The sequence below is a fragment of the Thamnophis sirtalis genome, unplaced genomic scaffold (assembly GCF_051295495.1).
Source record: "Thamnophis sirtalis isolate CommonGarterSnake01/CBP01778 unplaced genomic scaffold, rThaSir2_p1.2 scaffold_4, whole genome shotgun sequence".
NCBI lineage: Eukaryota > Metazoa > Chordata > Lepidosauria > Squamata > Natricidae > Thamnophis > Thamnophis sirtalis.
The window spans coordinates 110,198,886-110,221,507 of NW_028261384.1; the positions used below are offsets into that span (position 1 = coordinate 110,198,886).

General features: G+C 39.1%; 2 protein-coding genes across 2 annotated transcripts; both read right to left on the bottom strand.

The window, feature by feature from the left end:
* Nucleotides 1–7,809: 7,809 nt before the first annotated feature.
* Nucleotides 7,810–8,727, bottom strand: LOC148046148 (olfactory receptor 14A16-like). Its single transcript, XM_087714548.1, has one exon. It carries the CDS (start codon nt 8,725–8,727, stop codon nt 7,810–7,812), a length of 918 nt encoding a protein of 305 aa, XP_087570674.1.
* Nucleotides 8,728–11,596: 2,869 nt separating this feature from the next.
* LOC148046149 (olfactory receptor 14J1-like) lies at nt 11,597–12,529 on the bottom strand. Its single transcript, XM_087714549.1, has one exon. It carries the CDS (start codon nt 12,527–12,529, stop codon nt 11,597–11,599), a length of 933 nt encoding a protein of 310 aa, XP_087570675.1.
* Between the last annotated feature and the right edge of the window lie 10,093 nt (nt 12,530–22,622).

Sequence of the window (22,622 nt, forward strand, 5' to 3'; positions counted from 1 at the left end):
ATTAACAAATATTTCATTAGGTGAAATATTCAAATATTCAACCCATCATCTCAAAGTTTTGGTATATGTACATGTTCTGTGTGTGCTGTATATATGAAAGAATCATAGTAGTATATTTAAAAGACTTCTAAAAACAATCATTGCAGAAATCTATGCATAATCTGGCAGTCTTCATTTTATAGGGTGGGGAAATTGGATCTAATTCTATAAAGATATATTTAAATTGTTGCATCTATCTATTTTTCTATGCAAATCAATGAGAATAACTTTCACTTTTAACCTGTTATATTTCCCAGATAAAATACCTCATGGCTAAAGTGAAGTATATTTAGTATTTTCCACATATAAAAATATTAACAGAACAAAAGTTCTCCAGATTCTTTGGATACATCAATATAATTACAAGCTAAATTAGCAGTTGCTAAAGATTTATTTCAATTTATTTATATGACATCATCTGTCTATTTTTTCCATTCCTCTCAGCCTGTTTTCATACATCCTGAAGAAAAATAATTTGAAATGAATATTTTCTGAATATGGACAGTCAAATTCTTAAGCAATTAACAAAGGGTCTAAGTAAGAGACAACACTTAGCCTAGTATTATCATTACTAGTTTGATATACTATAACTGCGCAATTTTAAATTGAATGCTGAGTGTATGGGGGCTGGCTGGAATTGAATGAATGGCCCACTTTTAGTAATTGTTACCCTTGTATTTTATATGTTTTAAATTTTTACGTGGGAATTGTTAGAGTAGATAAATGAGTATGTTTGACTCGGAGGACCTGCTGGGGATGGCGGGAGGAACCGGGGTGGTTGGGGGGACCATGGACATGGGAGTGGGTCGGAGCATAGCGGTCGTGACAGGGAGAGGCAGATATGGCGGGGACCTTAGGGCTGGCCATTACCGGGGAAGGAGGGTTCGCTACATCACAGAGATCCCTCCTTCCGGCCCTAGGAGTCCCACTCCAAGACCAGATGGCGCGAGTAGTCAGGACCCTGGTCTCAGGCTGTTGTCGCTAAATGCCAGGTCTGTTGTCCACAAAGCTCCCCTCGTCCGGGACTTAATTGTTGACGAGAGGGCAGACCTGGCATGTATTACTGAAACCTGGCTGGGCACAGAAGGAGGAGTCCCCCTTGTAGAGATGTGCCCAGAGGGATTTCAGGTGCTTCATCAGCCGAGAGCCCAGGGAAGGGGTGGCGGTGTGGCTATTGTAATCCGGGAGTCTCTGTTACCTCGTAGGGTCCCTGCTCCGGAGCTTGTCGGGTGTGAGTCTCTGCTGATAAAGTTGGACCTCAAGGGTCAAGTGGGTTTGCTGCTAACGTACCTGCCTCCCAACTGCGTTGCAGCATCCCTCCCCTCGCTCCTCGAATCAGTAGCCGAGCTGGCAGTTGAGTTCCCCAGGCTTATAGTTCTGGGGGATTTCAACTTGCCATCGCTCGGTGAACGCTCTGATGGGGCGCAGGAGTTCATGGCTTCCATGACAGCCATGGGCTTGACCCAAGTAATTCGGGGCCCAACCCATGCAGCGGGTCACATGCTCGACCTCGTATTTCTCTCGGAGCAGTGGATGTGTGATCTTGGTCTGAGGGGTAATGAGATCATACCCCTGTCGTGGTCAGACCATTACCTACTGAGGCTTGACTTCCGGAGGCCAAACCCCCACCGTAGGGAGGAGGAACCGACCAGGTGGTTCCGCCCCAGGCGACTTATGGACCCTCTGAGGTTCCAGACGGAGCTTGGGGTTATTCCTGATACCCTCGCCCACAGTTCGGCGGAGACTCTGGCTGCCGCCTGGCACTCGGCGGCGTCGGAGTCTCTCGACCGGATTGCGCCACTACGGCCCCTCCGGGTCAGTGGATCCCGGAGAGCTCCCTGGTTTACCGAGGAACTCCGGGAGAAGAAACGCCGGAGGAGATGCCTAGAGCACCAGTGGAGGTCCGATAGGTCCGAGGCAAGCCGAGCACTCTTAACTACCTGCACCAAGGACTATGTTCGAGCATTAAGAACTGCAAAAAGATCGTATATTTCTTCCTTGGTTGCGTCCGCCGAGTCACGCCCAGCCGCCCTGTTCAGGATAACCCGCTCCCTCCTTAATAGGAGGGATGCGGGAGACCCCTTGCAGGGCAGGGCTGAGGATTATGCTCAATTCTTGGCGGACAAAGTAGCTCGGTTTCGATCGGACTTGGACTCCACCGCAGTAGATCCAGCTGAGACACAGGAGGATCATTTGCCACATCAGTTCTGGGTTGAGTTCCAGGAAGTTGCCTCTGGGGATGTGGACAAGGCCATCCGAGCTGTAAGTGCCTCCACTTGTATTCTGGACCCGTGTCCCTCCTGGCTGGTGGCTAACAGCAGGGAGGTGACACATGGCTGGATCCAGGCGGTTGTCACCGCCTCCCTTCGGGAGGGGCACTTCCCCGCCGTACTCAAAACGGCGGTGGTGAGACCCCTCCTAAAGAAACCATCGTTAGATCCAGCCATCTTAAACAACTTTCGTCCTGTCTCCAACCTTCCCTTTATTGGGAAGGTTGTTGAGAAGGTGGTGGCCTTTCAGCTTCGACGGGCCTTGGAGGAAGCTAGCTATCTTGACCCCTTCCAGTCCGGCTTCAGACCCGGTTACAGCACAGAAACCGCTTTGGTCGCATTGACCGATGATCTCTGGAGGGCCAGAGATGGAGGCTATGCGTCCATCCTGGTTCTCCTTGACCTCTCAGCGGCTTTCGATACCATCGACCATGGTATCCTTCTGCGACGACTGCGGGAGGTGGGAGTGGGAGGCACTGTTTTGCGGTGGTTCTCCTCCTACCTCTCGGACAGGTCGCAGTCGGTGTTAGTGGGGGGGCAGAGATCGTCCCTGAGGCCCCTAACATGTGGAGTACCTCAGGGTTCGGTCCTATCCCCCCTACTATTTAACATATACATGAAACCGCTGGGCGAGATCATTCGGAGGCACGGGATAAAATACCATCAATATGCGGACGATACACAATTGTATCTGTCCGCCCCGTGCCAACTCAATGAAGCGGTGGACGTGATGAACCGGGGTCTGGAGGCCGTTAAGGACTGGATGAGTGCTAACAAACTGGTGCTCAACCCGGATAAGACCGAGTGGCTGTTGTGTTTCCCCCCCAATAATTTGGCTAATATACCAACGCTTAGGCTGGGGGGTCAAATTCTACACCCCTCAGATAGGGTCCGCAACTTAGGAGTCCTCCTGGATCCACAGCTGACTTTTGATCACCAGCTGTCAGCTGTGACCAGGGGGGCATTTGCCCAGGTTCGCCTGGTCCGCCAGTTGCGGCCCTACCTAGATCGGGGGGCCCTCACAACAGTCACTCGAGCCCTTGTGATCTCTAGACTGGAATACTGCAATGGGCTCTACATGGGGTTGCCCCTGAAGTGCATCCGGCGACTACAGCTAGTCCAAAATGCAGCCGCGCGAGTGATAGTGGGCGCACCTCGGTTCGCCCACGTTACACCTGTCCTCCGCGAGCTGCACTGGCTGCCTGTTGGTCTCCGGGTGCGCTTCAGGATACTGATGACCACCTTTAAAGCACTCCATGGTAGTGGATCTGGGTACTTGAGAGACCGCCTTCTGCCGATTACCTCCCTAAATCGACCAATTAGATCTCACAGACTGGGCCTCCTCCGAATTCCATCTGCCAGTCAATACCGACTGGCGACCACGCGGAGGAGAGCCTTTTCTGTTGCTGCTCCGACCCTATGGAATGAGCTCCCCATGGAGATCCGCACCCTCACCACTATCCAGACCTTCCGCGCAGCCCTCAAGATCTGGCTCTCCCAGCAGGCCTGGGGATAGGTTCCTAATTACCCGCCCGAGTGTTTGACTGTTGAATGAAAGTTGGGTTTTTATTATTTTTTTGTTGTTCACATATTGTTTTATTTTGACCTTGCACCTCCCCTCCCTTGTCGTTGTAAGCCGCCCTGAGTCCCCTCAGGGAAAAGGGCGGCATATAAATCCCAATAAATACAAATACAAAATACAAAATAGAGTCTGTTCACCTCTTTTTCTTAGAAGAAACATTAGAAATAAGCTTTAACTATAATTTAAGTTAAACAAAAATATGAAACACAATAGTAAACACAATTTGAGCATCCTAAAATCAATTAGATTTCTATAAACATTACTATGTTTATTATGCTTATTAAACTTTGAAACTAAAACATTGACGAAAGAAATATCCTGTCTATTATGGAGAGCTAATCAAAGTAAATGTTCTCAAAGCATAACAAGTTCTTAATGTAACCTTATATGAATTTGCTTGGAATTGAACCTGACATGAAGGAAACTGTCAATATGAGATAGAGATATGAAAGAAAATGTTAGCAGTCCAGCTTGGAAAATAATGCAACAGTGAAATATTCCATATTCATCAGGATTAGTGTTATCTTAATGGACCATAACAACATCAGCAGAGGTGAAATCAGGCTCATTAATAAACAAAATAAACCCTTTAAGGTAGAGTAAGTTGCTTGCAATAGGGGTGAAGTTGTGTATCACATTTATTTTTTTCTCTTTCCTGATGAAATTCAAACATAGACAGGTACACAGTTCTTCCTTAAAATTTAATGACTTCTGAACAAGATTAGTCCTGGATGGAATAATGGAATGCATGATTATAATTATGTAGCAAGATAGGATGGACTGTCACATATCTCTCTTAGGTAACCAAAGAAAGCAGTAAATGAAAACAGGCTGAAGACAATAAGATGTAGCAGAGAAGTGGAGAAAGCCTTTTATCAAATTTTAATCACTGTCAAGTCTTATACAGTCTTTTGTAACAACAATTTAAATGTATATACATATAGAAATTGCAGCCTACAGGATTCTTTTTATTTTATTTTATTTTATTTTTATTACACAGACAACAATGGGAAAGGGAGAAGATGGAAAAAAAAGGGGGGGGAAGGGGAAACCCATCTTCACATACAATATGTCGTTTGATCACAGGTGCATCCCTACTAAGTTTATACATCCCGTATCTCTCTGTTGTATATTTAATAAGCACCACAATAAGCTAGGGTTTAAAAAACAAAAAGAAACAAAATAAAACCAAAAAAAAAAGGGTGGGGGGAGGGGGGGAAGCCAAAAAGGACAAAAAAAAGTCCAAAAAGGAAAAAAACAAACCATCATCACATGCATCATGTCGTTTGGTTACGGTTGTTTTAACATCTACATCTTCAAATAATATTTGCCATCTCAGATATTTCCTCTAATGTAACTAAAGGCCTCATTTTCCTTCTACAATATATATTCAGTTAACATTAGCATTGTTTTCCCCCAGAGAATATACTTCTATTCATTGTTAACCTTGCATTTCATACCTTCAAACAGAGATCTTATTCCTTCATTGTTCAACAAGGTATCGCTGCCTATATATACCAGTTTTCATTTGTTCCCCTATTAGAATTGCCTTATCAGCAGCGAAATATCATTATAGTAAGTTCTTAACCTTAAACATTATATCACCAGACCTTATATTAGTACTTCCTTATATCATTGTTGAATTATTTCACAGCATAATTATATCATCATTTACTTTTTCCAAATAAGGCATAAGTGTATCATTTTTCATTTCCAAAATTTTGTTTTTTTTCCCCTTAGCCATTGTTAAAACAAGTCCCAAATCTTATAAAATAGTTCATCCTCTTGCTCTCTAATTTCAAATGTCAATTTACTCATTTCGGCACAGTCCATTATTTTTCGAATAACTTCTTCCTCTTTTGGTATTGTTTCATTTTTCCAGTTTTTTGCAAATACAATTCTGGCTGCTGTTAACACATTTACAATCAAATATTTTAAGTCTTTGTTGTAGGTTTCTGGTAAAATTCCCAATAAAAAGACCTCTGGTTTAAAGTCTATTTGTTTGTGTATCATTTTCTCCAACCACATGTGGATTTTAGTCCAGTATCTTTTGGCTTCAGTACAAGTCCACCACATGTGGTAGTATGAGCCAGGTATCTGGTGACATTTCCAACACTTTTCTGATTTATTCTTGAACATTCTTGCGATTCTGGTCGGGGGTAGATGCCACCTGTAAAACATCTTATACAAGTTTTCTCTATATGCAGTAGACATTGTCATTTTGTAATTTTGAGACCACAATTTCTGCCAATTCTCTAAATCAATCCCATACTTAAAAATTTTTCCCCAAGCAATCATAGTTTCTTTAACTTGTTCTTCATGCAATTTAAACTCCAATAAATATCCATATAGTTTTTAAATTACTTTTTCATCAGTACCTGTTAGAATTTTGTCTAGCTCAGTCATTTTGTTATAGAGACCTTTAGTTTTTCTATCTTCATTATATCTAGATTGTATCTGTACATATGAATACCAGTTCATTTCCATCCCTTCTTGCTTCAACTCTTGACTAGATTTGAGCTCACCCTCTGTATTCAATAATTCTGTATATCTAACTGTTTGTTCCTTTTTATGTATTATCGGATACGAAAATGCTTCAATTGTTGATGTCCAGACTGGAATTTTTAAATAATGTAATTTTTTAATCTTTTCCCAATTTAACAACAACGCCTCCCTTATATAATGTCTTCTAAAATAACCATGTGGTTAGTTCCCTTATACCATAAGAAAGCATGCCATCCCAACAGCAAATCGTGACCTTCTACGTTCAATAATCTAGAGTTTTTTAATGATATCCACTCCTTAATCCACATCAGGTTTGCTGCCTGATAGTATAGCTCCCAATCGGGTAACCCAAAACCTCCTCTTGATCTAACATCTTGTAGTAATTTAAGTTTTATTCTAGCTTTTTTCCCTTGCCAAATAAATTTCAAAACTATTTTATTTAAATCTAGAAAAAAATCCTTACCCAGTCTGATTGGGATTGTCTGAAACAGATATAGAATTCTAGGTAAAATGTTCATTTTAATTGTGGAAATTCTTCCCATCATTGATAAATGCAAGGTTTCCCATTTCTCCAAATCGATTGCTATTTGTCGTTTTAATCTGATATAATTATCCTCTTTAAGAGTGCTACATCTAGGTGATAAATGTATCCCCAAATATTTAATCTTACTTGTGTTTTGAATCTGCAACATTTCTGACAACTGTTCCTTTTGTGTAGCTGGGATATTCTTTGTCATGATCTTTGTTTTATCTTTGTTTATTTTCAAGCCTACAGGATTCTTGATGAACCTGAGGAAACAGCCAAACCTCCAAATGGCATCAATGATTCTCGGAAAGATGGCTAATGACCACTCATTAGAAGGAATAAAAATCCCTGCATTCTCCATATATATATATATATATATATATATATATATATATATATATATATATATATATATATATATATATATATATATATATATATATATATATATATATATATATATATATATATATATATATATATATATATATATATATATATATATATATATATATATATATATATATATATATATATATATATATAGTGTGTGTGTGTGTGTGTGTGTGTGTTTGATAGAATGCAATGCAATTCAAGAATTTCATAAAAATGAAGATTGTCAGACTTCTGCACTGAGTGCTTTTAGAAGTGTTTCAAAGATTTAAAAATCAAGTGCATTGCATGTATATGTATATAACAGCTTAGCTTTAAAATCTAATTGACACTAACATTACATTTCAATATCTTTTTACATATCCTGAAGAACTATAATATGAACTATATATATTTTCCCCTCAGGATAGGCTTCCCAAGGCTTAAGCAATTAATAAACAGTATACGATAATACCTAGCCTATATTTAGGAAATATATACTGTAGGTACAAAATTCACACTTTAAAAAAATGAAATGACATCTGATCAAAAAGTCTTGAAAAAGCAACTTTGATGTCCTTGTTTCTCATGCAGTAGATGAATGGATTCATCATGGATGGAATAATGGAATACATAATGGTAATTATGAAGTTGAGATGGGTTGGACTGTCAGATATGGACTTTAGATAGGCAAAACAACCAGTAAACATAAATATGGAGAAAACAACCAAATGTGGTAAGCAAGTAGTGAAGGCCTTTTTCCTTCCTTGAACTGAAGGAATTCTGAGAACAGAAGAGAAGACATGCACATAAGTCACAAGGACAAAAATAAAGCAACCCAGTGTTAATATAGAACTGAAGATTATAACTCCAGTTTCAGATACATATAAGCCAGGACAGGCAATTTTAAGTAAATAGGGGATTTCACAGTAGAATTGATCGATAATATTTGAACAGAAAGGAGTCATAAAAGTGAAAATAGTGTGTAATGAAGCATTGAGAAGGCTGGCTGTCCATACACCTCCAATCATTTTGGTACAGGTCTTCCTGTTCATTATCATTTCATAATGTAAAGGGTTACAAATGGCAATGTACCGATCATAACCCATCAAAGTAAGGAGGGATACATCACAGGTCATGAAGAAGAAGAAAAACATAACTTGGGCAACACATCCAGAATGAGAAATAGTTCTTATATTTATAATAGAATTAAAAACAGCTTTGGGTACAATGGCTGAAACTAAACCAATATCTTGCATGGCTAAATTCATCAGGAAGAAGTACATGGGTGTGTGAAGGTGTGTGTCAAAAATAACAGCAGTGATGATGAAAATGTTCCCTGTTATCGTTGTTGAATACAATATCAGTAGTAAAACTAGCTCCCAATTTTTTGAGAATTCCCAGAGAAGAAACTCAGATGTGACATTATCCATTCTTAAACTGTTGCAATCTGGAAGAAAGAGGAAATAGAAATTTAAAGTATTTCCTATTCAATATTATTTCAATGAAAATTTATTGAGGATCATATTAAAACTTTTTTTTTACTAAAACATGCTGAACAATAGCATTACAATAGAAAAGGAGATTTAGGATGTATGTTTTATAGTGCTGATTGTTTTAATCTCTCTCCTTAAATGAAAGGGCCTGAAAAATAATTTCTCTATAGACTACAATCTCATGTAATCTGTATTTCAATGGGATTTTATTTGCAAAGAATAGGGAAGATTTAGGAATATTTTAAAAAAGAAAAGGGCAAATAAACTGCAATGCAAAGAAAAAAACTGAGTGAATGACTCACCTTCTTGATCCACATTTATTCTTCCAGATTTCTTAGTTTGTTTTTCTTAGTATCTTTCTAAAGCCAACAGTGACATTTTATGCTCTACTGAATTATCATTAGATTTTATATAATTTTCTTGCCATTTCACCAAAGAATTGTTTTAAAAAAACAAACCTGTCTCCATTGATATTGTTAAAAAGCTTCCTGTGTACTGGCTTTTTTTTTGCAACTCTTCCTGATGTTATTACCGATGTGTCTTTATTACTATAATGAGCAAAGTAAGAGAGGGAAGATTTAAGATGGAGAGTTCTAATTTGAAGGTTCAATAATGAAAATTAGATGAACAGCAAATTTGACCTTATTAATATTTAAGCTTTCTTCATTATGAAATGTTTTATTTTTAAAATAAATATGCCATGTTATCAACTATCATCATTAAGTTTGGTGTGGATTGATTGAATGATTGATTTGTAATCCATCAGTTAGATTTGCATGGCCCCCACTCAAAGTAATAAAAGATTACACATTGATTAAAATATAATAAGTCATAATAACAGAATCATGAAAAAGAAAAGATGCCCAAACAAAGAAACAATCAATCATAAGGACCACAAAAGTAACTCATAGATAGCATATACCATACCTTTCATCAGTATCTGAGTGAATAGTGAAATCAAAGAAGATATAATTATTGGGCCTCATTAGATGGCAATGATTGATAGATGGGAACATAAGCATGATTATTCTGTCAGAAATTAGAGGACAAGCAAGGCAACAGGAGAAACTTGTTTCCTTGTTATTTGACATATACTCAATAAAAGATTTTGTACTTGACAATAGCCAGCACTATGATTGCATCTAAAATCCTAGTTATCATATTTACAGTTCATGTACCAAAGCTGTTTCTGGGGCATTTTTGCAGTGGTGAGCTATGTTGGTGCAGTGGTTAGAATGCAGTACTGCAGGCTACTTCTGCTAGCTGCCGGCTGCCTGCAATTTGGCAATTCAAATCTCACAAGGCTCAAGGTTGACTCAGCTTTCCATCCTTCTAAGGTGGGTAAAACGAGAGCCCAGACTGTTGTCAGCAATATGCTGACTCTGTAAACTGATTAGAGAGGGCTGTATAGCACTATGAAGTGGTAAATAAGTCCAAGTATTCCTATTGCTATTCTTATGACATATTCATAAATGCATTTGCCACTTCTTTCTGGACCAACTCAAATCTTTGAGTGTTTTTTTTTTAAGTAGTATCATATAGTAATAGTATGTAATTCACTTATCTAGAAAAGATGACACTAAGCCATATATTTTAGTTTACAGGTTCAATATACACAATATAACCCCAATTCTAAGGGTTTTTAGTTCAGAAATTGAAAAATGTGTAGTTGTTAACTAAAGACAAAAAAATGGTATCCCTAATCTATGTGTCATTTTTCATATTATGTATCTTTTGAGCAATGTAAAATTTCTATAATATCCTGCTACCTTGGACCATTTAAAATTAATTGCATCATTTAATGGTAAAATATAATAGAATGGTTGAGTCTCCTGACACTATTAAATCTATTGGAAAATTATGAAAATCAACATTGTATTCTTTTTCCCATGCCCAAATGATGACATGGGATCATATAGACCTTAGTGTTGATTAATAAAACCTATTATATCTGAAATTATATTTATACTGTGATTTTTAAAAAACCAATTATTGGATATTTCAAAAGACTTTCAGTATTTCCTATGCTAAAGGCTCAATGTCATTTGTTTATTTTGTTTGTTTCTACTTGCTGGAAGTCATTATAATCATTGACATTTACAGTTATGGTGAAACACGAATTATTTTTAAATATCAGAGATCCATGAATTATTTATTATAAATACTTGCCATTGTTAAATCAATTCATCATGCAAATTTTAGACACTGTATGGAATAGAAAATTGATCATTCATATTTTGTGTGAACATTAGAAAACTACACGATTTGCATCAAAATTTTTAATAAATCTTAAATTATTTCTATATGAACTCTGCAGCAGCTAGACAGTATAGGAATTAGTAAACAATTAATACAGTTAACAAATGTGTGCTTTCTATGTCCTAAAGTATTTTTTTATTCTACTAAGAAAGTGCATTTAATTCCATGCCCTAAAGTTGTTTTATGTAATAGAACTTCATTTATTCTTCATTTGAGATATTTCTCAAATCTCAGATATCATATAAAGACTTGAAAGTGCCTGTATGAGACATGGAAAAATGAAGAAAAGATATTGACAAACCACTTTTGAAAATGTTGCCAAGAGAACTGCAGAAACTGTACCATGGGTACCAGGGAACAGTATTGACTCAATGGACCATAACACTATCAGTCTCTACATATATGAAATCAAGCTCAAGAAGGAACATAATAAAAATTCTAACACAATATATGTTGTCTGCAATTGGGGAAGTGGTTGTACAAGTTTTATATCACATATCTATTTTTCTCCTTTCCGATCAAATCATAACCTAGTTTGTTACACAATTCACATTTCTTTAAAATGCAGTGATATGTGACCAAAAAGTCTTGAAAGAGAAAGTTTGATGTCCTTGTTTCTCAAGCTGTAGATTAATGGATTCATCATGGGTGGAACAATGGAATACATTACTGTAATTATGAAATCAAGATGTGGTGGACTATCAGATATGGCTCTTAGATAAGCAAAACTAGCAGTGAAGAAAAATATTGAAAAAACAATAATATGTGGAAGGCAAGTAGAAAAGGCTTTTGTTCTTCCTTCAACTGAAGGAATTCTCAAAACGGCAGAGAAGACACGCACATAAGTCACAAGCACAAAAATAAAACAACCTAGTGCTAATGTACCAGTAAAAGTCATAACTCCAATTTCATACACATATGAACTAGAACAGGCAATCTTAAGTAAATAAGGGATTTCACAATAAAACTGATTAATAATCTTAGAACAGAAAGGCGTAAGAAAAGTGACAGTACTGTGTAATGAAGCATTGAGAAGGCTGGCTGTCCACAAACCTCCAATCATTTTGGTACAGGCATTCATGTTCATTATCATTTCATAATGTAAAGGGTTACAAATGGCAATATATCGATCATATGCCATCACAGTAAGGAGGCACACATCACAGGTCAAGAAAAAGAAGAAGAACATGACTTGGGCAACACATCCAGAATGAGAAATAGTCCTAACATTCATGAGAGAATTAAAAACAGCTTTGGGGACAATGACTGAAATGGACCCAATGTCTTGTATGGCTAAATTCAACAGGAAGAAATACATGGGTGTGTGAAGGTGCTGGTCAAAAACAATAGCAGAGATGATGACAAGGTTCCCTGATAATGTCATCAAATAGAGTATCAGTAGTAAAGCCATGTGCATAATCTGTAGCTCCCAAATTTCTGAGAATTCCCACAAAATAAACTCAGATGTGTCATTATCCATTCTTAAAACCTTGTACCCTAGAAGAAAAAAAAAGAAAGGAATTTTTAAATATTTCCTATTTGATAAACTTTCAATGAAAATTTAGTGAATATCACATTAATTTTTTTTCCTGAAAAATGTACTAAAACATTCTGCACTACAGTAGCAGTAATAATAATACAATACAATTGAAGAGACGATTTAGGATATATGACATTCTAATCTGTTTATTTTCATCTCTGTGCTGAAAGCAAAGTGTATGAAAAACCTTTTCTCTGCAGGCTGCAATCCCTTGTAATTTATATTTCATTTGGCTTTTAATTGCAAGGGGAAATGAGCTTTAGGAATATTTTTTTTTAAAAGAAAGGGACAAATAAAGACAATTAATAAATAAGTGAATGGCTCACCATCGTGATCCACATTTATTCTTACAGATTCCTTTATTTGTTCTCTAGTGAATAGTGAATGTTGCAGTAGTGTGTAATATGGCATTTAGAAAGCTGGCAATCCATGCACTGCCAACCATTTTGGTGCAGGATTTCCTGTTCAATATTAAATTCAAATGTCATAACAGTCAGTAGGAAAACAGATTACACAAAGATTATATTAAACTCCTAACACATCTGATACACATTTGTCATTGACTTCAGTGGACAAGAGAATGAAAATGCCTTTTGAGAGAATGTTCATCTTGAACATTAAGAAAGGTTTTAATGACATGTTAACAATTAAAATGAGAGCATAAAGGGAAGTAAACTAACAAAGATTACACAAAGATTATATAAAACTCCAAACACAGCTGATACTTAATCATTGACTTCAGTCAATCAAGACAATGGAATAAGATAAGACCCCACCTCCGCCCCATGTGCATCTTGCTTGCTTCCTTCCTCCCCATCCTTGGCAATTTTAAAACAATTTTAGGTGTTCCTATTTATTATTTTAAAGTTTCATGTTGATGTATTTTTATTGTAGGCCACCAAGTCTTTTCTAGACAAGATGGGCAGTAAATAAGTTTAATAAATATATACAAATAAAAGGCAAGAGAAGCTTTGGCTGAATAAGCTCAAAATCAAATAAGTAAATGACTCACCATCTTTAGCCTTCTTGATTTATTTTTTACAGTTATCAGTGAGATTTACTACACATTGTTCAACCACTGATGATATTTTATCCAAGCACATTTCCCCAGAGATTTTTTACAAAGCTGTCTCTATTGGGAGGACACTCTGTAGAATACTTTTTTTTTTACTCCTTAGACTATTTACCTAGAATTGATATTGTTTTAATTGGGATGAGGGGGAAGTAACTTGTAGGGTCAATAATGGGAAAGATTATATCAAATTATATGAACATTAAATATGGCACTGTCGATTTTCATGTTATAAAAATCTAAAATGCTTCAACTCAGAAGAATTTTGTTGTTATTGTGCAGGATATTTTACAGGCATCCTTAAAAATAAGATGTTATTGGTTCTTCTTTAAATAATGACAGAGAATGATGATATAAGCATTTTTTTTAGTTTTACTGTTGTATATGTTATCCCTAAAATATTTATTAGTCCTCTTCAAAAAAAATTCTGTATTATCCTGAAGATACTATGTAAAAGCTGTACCTAGCTATATTTTGCAGAAATGAGAAAATGAGAATATTAGTCCTGCATATTCAATTGAAATATATGCTTTGTTTGTAAGTGAAATGACATGTTCAGATTTTTTCCTTTATTTTACAAAATAATGTTTGAAATATTTGTGCTACCTGCTGCAGAGTGGCAGGAAATTATGTTGCCATTTCCCTAATCTTATCTAAAAATATTATTTTATAATTTACCCTATTGCATCAATGGATGAATAAACTTTTATCTACTTCAATAAAGTTTGGAGACTGATTGATTATGTGTCTTCACATAATCTGAAATTTGTCTTCTCTCTTAGCAAACACCTAGATTTTCTCTAGGATGATCAATCAATTCTTAACATGGTCCTTTAGATCTCAGCTGTAACCAAGTCTATCCATCTCTTTCAGCTTTTCCTAATCATCTTTTTCTTTTTCCTTTCATTTTTCTCAGTCTTATATATTTGTTCAGAACTCTGTGACTTTGCATAAAATGCCCAAAATATGAGAATATAAACCTGGTCTTTTATACCTCAACTGAGATTTTTTTAAATTATTCATTTGTTTCATTGGTGGGTTCCTACCAGTTCGGACTCATTCGGCCACACTGGTAGTGGTTTGGCAGCCTGGGTCACTTGAACTGGTAGTGACCCAGGACTGCCATGTCCCCAAACTGGTTCTCTGGGCGGATCCCTTCCAACTCTGTTGTTTTATTCTATTCAGTAAGATGTTCTATTGTGTAGTATTTCAGTGGAAGGTTGACCTAATTTTTCTTGCCATTCCCCCCAAAATGTATATTTTTAGTTGTCTCTATATACATATAAAAAAATACCAGAGTAAAAAAAAACTTTTTAAAATAAAAGCAGCAACAACAATAAAGACTCTAGAGGTCATTCTGCAAAAATTTTCAGTATTTTAATGGTGGTGATGGTGGTGATGCAGGTCTAATTTCCAGCCTCAATAATAAAAAAACAAACAGATTCAATAATAAAAAAGCCAAAGCATTAAATCTGTTGCTTTCAGAATTTATTTGATTAGCTGAGTTATATTAAAATATACAAATATGGTCAGAACAATTCTTTTTTATCAATTTTAGATAATTAAACTATGTCTGAGCAAGGAATTTGGAATGATTGCTTCTAATTAACAACTTAAATTGTATTAGTAAATAAAATTGGATGGTAAAGATAACTTAAATATTTAACATGTATTACAAATGAAGATGTGCATTTTTTTAAAAAAAAAATGATCAGAAAATGTTCTCAGAGCTGAAGAATCTTGTTGGATAAGAAGTGAAACGTCTTCAAAGAAAAAATAAGAAAGTTGAGTTATTTGTTGAAAAAAGTACCTTCGGGCCATTCTAAAGGAGATGGGAGTAAAAATTAAAAAACAGACTTTTGTGATCCCCTCAAATGGCAGTCCTTAAGTGAAGAGATTCAGAGCCGAGGTGGCGCAGTGGTTAAATGCAGCACTGCAGGCTACTGCTAGATCAGCAGTTCAGCGGTTCAAATCTCACCGGCTCAAGGTTGACTCAGCCTTCCATCCTTCCGAGGTGGGTAAAATGAGGACCCGGATTGTTGGGGGCAATATGCTGACTCTCTGTAAACCGCTTAGAGAGGGCTGAAAGCCCTATGAAGCGGTATATAAGTCTATTGCTATATTATCAAGTGATAGATGTTATTTGTAGAAGATTTCCCCCCCAAAATAAATGGTTTTAAACATGAATGCCCATGCATACACACATACCAATCCAAATGATAACAAATGTAGCTTTTCAAAGCAGAATTGTTATAAGCAACCCTGATTTATTCTCTAACTCTTCAGGTTGCTTGATTCTGAAGCAAATATCTCTTTCAAATGTTCTTTAAGGACAGCACTTTGTAGAACATATTCCAGTATATCTGAGTAATGGTAAAGAAAAAAAATACCTCTGCTTGATCTTCTCAAACAGGAGATTCTAATTATGGACAGTCCTGTGTCCAGTATGTTGGGAAAGCCCAAGTAAAACCTCAGAAAGTGCTCTTGGGCACTAGATGGAACAGTGCAAAGGCCCTCCAGGTCATCCTTATCACCTAGTCCTTGAGCAATGTTGTAAATCTAGATAGACCCCCAAGGTAATCATCCACTTCAATGTAGGGACTACATTGCTTTGGTCGCGCTGATCGATGATCTCTGGTGGGCCAGGGATAGGGGTCACCCCTCTATCCTTGTGCTTCTTGACCTCTCAGCGGCCTTCGATACCATCGACCATGGTATCCTTCTGCGACGGGTGTGAGAGGTGGGGGTGGGAGGCACTGTTTTGCGGTGGTTCTCCTCCTACCTCTCGGACAGGTCGCAATCGGTGCTGGTCGGAGGGCAGAGATCGACCCCAAGGCCCCTCAAGTATGGGGTGCCGCAGGGTTCGGTCCTATCCTCCCTCCTATTTAACATCTACATGAAGCCGCTGGGTGAGATCATACGCCGGCACGGGATTAAGTATCACCAATATGCAGACGATACGCAGCTGTATCTGTCTGCCCCGTGCCAACTCAGCGAAGCAGTAGAAGTGATGTGCCAGTGCCTGGAGGCTGTTAGAGTCTGAATGGGAGCAAGCAAGTTGGCACTCAATCCAGACAAGACCGAGTGGCTTCTGATGTTCCCTCCCAAAGATTGTCCAACTGTTCCATCTCTCAGGCTGGGGGGCGAAATTATATGCCCCTCAGAGAGGGTTCACAATTTGGGAGTCCTCCTGGACCCACAGCTGACTCTAGAACACCATCTGTCAGCTGTGACCAGGGGGGCCTTTGCCCAGGTTCACCTGGTGCACCAATTGCGACCCTACCTGGATCGGGAGGCCCTTCAGACAGTCATTCATGCCCTTGTGACCTCAAGACTGGATTATTGTAATGCACTCTACATGGGGCTGCCCTTGAAGTGTGTTCGAAGACTCCAATTAGTCCAGAATGCAGCCACGCGAGCGATTGTGGGTGCACCAAGGTACACCCATGTTACACCTATCCTCCGTGAGCTGCACTGGCTACCTATTAGTCTCCGAATCCGCTTCAAGGTGCTGGTCGCTACCTATAAAGCCCTACATGGCATCGTACCTTGGTACCTGAGAGACCGCCTCCTGCCGATTACCTCTCTTAGACCAATTAGATCGCACAGGTTGGGTCTCCTCCGGATTCCATCCGCCAGCCAATGTCGGTTGGCGACTCCCTGGGGGAGAGCCTTCTCTGTTGCAGCTCCGGCCCTCTGGAATGAGCTCCCTGTTGAGATCCGGATCCTTACTACCCTCCCGGCCTTCCGCAAAGCCACCAAGTCCTGGCTGTTCCAGCAGGCTAGGGGGAGCTGAGAAGCATCTACCTCCACAGAAATTGTGAATGTTGGTTTTGTTTTTAATATGCTGTCTTTGTCTTGTTCCCCCCTTTCCCTTGTCTTTTGTGAGCCGCCCGGAGTCCTCCGGGAGTGGGCGGCATACAAGACAAATAAATAAATAAATAAATAAATAAATAAATAAATAAATAAATAAATAATAATAATAATAATAATAATAACAACAACAACATGGTCCTTCTCATCAAAATTAAAAACAGCTCCAGATACCTGAATAGCACTTCAGTGTCCATATATTTCTTTTGTGATCAAAAACAGTTGAGAGCAATCAAAATATAGGTGGCATTTGTTCCCATATCAATGGATGGCATCCAGAAGTGGATTTCAATTTTTTTAGAACCTATCCTATAGGTGTGGCCTGCTTTGTTGGAGTGGCTTGCTGGCCATGTGACTGGGTGGGAGTGGCTTGGCAGTCATGTGACCGGGAGGGAGTGGCCAAGGTTATGTCAGCATTCCCAGTCAAGATAGAGGTATTAATTACACAGAAAAGAAAGAGGCATCCATACATCTGAATTTAACCTCAAAGCAGTGACAATAACTTAAATTCATTAAATAATAATGTTTGTTAGGGCTATGTACTGTTTTTGAATAAATAGGAATGTAAAGCCCATAGCTTCTACTTGGTACTTTTTAAAGTAGTGGCATCTTTTTCCTGGATTCATGAAATATCTACTTTAAAGAGTTGTGGGTGGGAAATATCTACTTTAAAGAGTTGTGGGTGGGTACTATATTTACAGTCTTGTATTCTCTTTAGTACTTTGTTTGGAACAGAATCCAAAGTACCATGCAGTCCTAGCATTTGTGCTAAAACTATGCAAGTTATTTTACAGGGCTCTGAACACTCCTCTAGATCTCGCCAATGAAGCAGATCAGTGATGGGTTTCAATTTTTTTTAGAACCTATTCTGTGGGTGTGGCCTATTTTGTGGGCATGGCTTGGCAGTCATATGACCGGGTAGATATGGACAACTTGACATCACTCATGCACACTCAGTCACATGACCACCCACCCAAGCCATGTGGCAAAAATATTTGGGACTCCTATGAAGGGGGGGGGGTGGGAAGAGAGGGGAAAACCTTCCAAAAAGAGACAACTGAAATATTAAGGGCTGAAATTAGGAAGGTTGGAGAAGGCAGGACAGAGGGGAATCCAGTAGAAAGCTATCACACGCTGGGGAAAGAACTTTGGGAGATCTGAAAAGGCAGGACAGAGAGGAATCCAGTAGAAAGCTATCACATGTTGGGGAAAGAACTTTGGGAGATCGGAGGAGGCAGGACAGAGGGGAATACAGTAGAAAGCAATCACACTCTGGGGAAAGAACTTTGGGAGATTGGAGGAGGCAGGACAGAGGGGAATCCAGTAGAAAGCTACCCCACTGTGGGGAAAGAACTTTGGGAGATCGGAGGAGGCAAGACAGAGGGGAATCTAGGACAAAGCTATCACATGTTGGGGAAAGAACTTTGGGAGATTGGCGGAGGCAGGACAGAGAGGAATCCACAAGAAAACTCCTGAGCTTGCTGCTGCTGTCTGGTGGATTGTGCCACTGGACCTCTCCATGCTTCTCCGTTCACCACCTCCACTCCCAGGTATGGGACTTGACACTGGAATTGGGCTAGGATAGTGCGGTCGGGCAGGGGGGAGTGAGAGATGGAATTGCTTCCGATGGGTGGGGGTGAGTGAGCAAGCAGCAGGGCTGGGGCGGGCATTTCGGATGATACTCCCAGGTCCACCGGTCAAACCTCCTCTCACCAGATTGGTAAATTTCACCATCCGGTTCTCCCGAGCCGGTGCAAACCGGAAGAAACCCACCACTGAAGCAAATCTTCCATAGTACTCCCACAACTTTCCAATGCTTTGAAATCCAACCAAATGATTTATACAGGCCTATTTCATACTTTATTCTATATGGCTATCAGGGTGGTTTTACATATTGTTCACAGGTGGTCTATTTTCCAAGTACTTAGAGGGCCAAGAACTGCCTTTCTTAGATTGCAGCTTTAGCTCCCTTGAATGTTAACACAGCTTCAGGCCATTCAAATGTAGACTAGCTCTGATCCTGGAACCATATCACATGCTTTATATATTAATATCATATTCAATGTAATCATTATTGCTTAAAAAAACAGACAGCAGTTAGAGTCATTTGTAACAAAACATGGGCAATAAACAAGAAGTTGATTCATCACCACCACCCCTATTTTACCTTGTTTCTGTCTTACATGCATTACTAATATTTTCCTGCAATTCTTCCATAATTGATTATGATAATCTGGATCCCTTTCAGTTGGGTTTCAGGCCTGGTTATGGCATGGAAACTGCTTTGGTCACGCTGATCGATGATCTCTGACGAGCCAGGGATAGAGGTCGTTCCTCTATCCTAGTGCTTCTTGACCTCTCAGCAGCTTTCGATACCATCGACCATGGTATCCTTCTGCGACAGTTGCGAGAGGTGGGAGTGGGAGGCACTGTTCTACGGTGGTTCTCCTCCTACCTCTCAGACAGGTCGCAGTGCGTCTTGGTTGGAGGGCAGAGATCTACCCCTAGGCCCCTCAATTATGGGGTGCCGCAGGGCTCAGTCCTGTCCCCCCTCCTATTTAACATCTACATGAAGCTGTTGGGTGAGATCATACACTGGCATGGGATTAAATACCACCAATATGCAGACGATACTCAACTGTATCTGTCCGCCCCGTGACAACTCAGTGAAGCAGTAGAAGTGATGTGCCAGTGCCTGGAGGCTGTCAGGGTCTGGATGGGAGCGAACAAGCTTGCACTCAATCCCGACAAGACTGAGTGGCTATTGATGCTCCCTCCCAAGGATGGTCCAGTTATCCCATCTCTTAGCCTGGGGGGTGAAATTATATGCCCCTCAGAGGGGGTTCGCAATTTGGGAGTCCTCCTGGATCCGCAGCTGATGTTAGAACATCATTTGTCAGCTGTGACCAGGGGGGCCTTTGCCCAGGTTCGCCTGGTGCACCAGTTGTGACCCTATTTGGACCGGGAAGCCCTTCGGATGGTCACTCACACCCTCACACCCTCATCACCTCATGACTGGATTACTGTAACACATGGGGCTGCCAGAGTGCAGTTGGTCCAGAATGCAGCCACACAAGCAATAACGGGTGTACACTCATGTTACATCTATCCTCCACGAGTGCACTGGCTCCCCATTGGTCTCCGGACACGCTTCAAGGTGCTAGTCGTCACTTTTAAAGCCCTACATGTTTTAGGACCTGGATACCTGAGAGATCTCCTCCTGCCATTTACCTCCCAAAGACCAATAAGATCACACAGATTGGGCCTCCTCCGGGTGCCATTGGCTGGCCAATGTCGGCTGGTGACCCCCCGGGGGAGGGCCTTCTCTGTTGCTGCCCCGGCTCTATGGAATGATCTCCCTGTAGAGATTTGGACCCTCACTACTCTTCTGGCCTTCTGTAAAACTACTAAGACCTGGCTGTTCCGGCAGGCCTGGGGCTGTTGATTAGCATCCAGCCCCATTTTAAGTAGTATGTATGTTGTGTAATTTTAAACTATTGTATTTCTATTTTAATTTTTCTATATTCCCTTGTTTTGTCTGTAAGCCGCCCAGAATCCCTAGGGAGTGGGCGGCATACAAATGCCAATAAACTTCCAAACTTCCAAATAACCCAGACTACTAAAAAGAGTTTTACATAATGAGACTTTTGAAATAAATTTGATGTCCAACAGATTTCCTACTTATTAATATGAAAAGGTTCTGGCCTGTTGCTTAAAAAAATAAATTCATACCACAATCTACAGGAAAATGCAGTTTGTAATTTCTTTTGCGCTACTATTAACACTAACACTACACATAATCACCATACAAAAGGCTATTAAGATTATTTGCAGAACAGTGCACTCTCTCACACTTGCCTTTGTTGTTTAAACTACTTTGTAGAGTATAATATACAATATACTGTGTATGTAGAGGGGAAATTACTTGGATTGGCCACTCTCTTAAGATTTCGGGCTTGGAATTATGTGCACCAGGAACGATACCTATTTGTTTGAGAGTATTTTCAGATTGACAGGCTGTCATGTGCTGAACTACCTGTTCTTTGTTTTGTGCACACAAACATAAAGTACAATTGGTGCAACTGTTAACTCTTTATACTGCATATAATCTCTGAAAATGTAAAAGAGCGAAAACATAGGACTCCCTAGTCTGTACCAACCACATTTCAGCTACTGCAACTTCCCTCCACCCTCAAAATCCAGGGCCAAAAAAGTATATTCCAATCCTACACAACAGAAACACACACCCCCAAACACACACACATAGACTCACTCGCTGTTTCCATTTCTTTGAAGGATTTTTCAGCACCTGTCCCTGCATAAAGAGGCTCAAGGAAAGATAATCAATTTCTTATCAGATTTGGAAGTACTTAGAAGTAACAAACGTTCCCACTACTTTTCAGTGTCTCAAAAGCGCATCATAAAGGCCATCCTTCTGCTTCTCAGTGCAGAAATCCCTAATATATTCCAGTAGATTTCAAAAGTATTACTTGGAAGCAGAAATAGCCAAGAGTAGTCACTGCTATATAAGATTTTTTTAGTGCTGTGAGCTATACACTTTAAAGTTTCTGCATACTGCTATCAAGCAATTTAAGCAGGAATATACCTCTGAGTAAACAGGTATTTTACTTATGGCATTTGTACTTTACTGCAACAAGCAAGCACTTTTCCTCTAAATAAGTTAGATAGTCATAATATTAAAACTTGATAAGTGTCCTTAACAAGAAATTCACAACGGTAGGATCACACATACATTCCAAAAATACTTATGATATTTGCACAACCACCTGCTTTGCAGTTCTTGTCTTCTTAATTGATGGGAGACTGAAACTCAATAAATATATCCCCAATAAAAAAGAATAGTATGCCATAGTACTGAAAAACTAAGCAAAATGGGAAAATGCAAAGAAAAAAATATTGGACTTCCTGCTAAGAAAGAACAATTTATATATTGTATGCACAATTCTTTTAGTTAAATTATTGCTGAACAATTTATAATAGTTTCATCACAATATTATTCTAAGATATTTACCACTACTACCCTACTTCCTAGATGTTCACTATTGTCTCCCCACCCCCAACATTTAA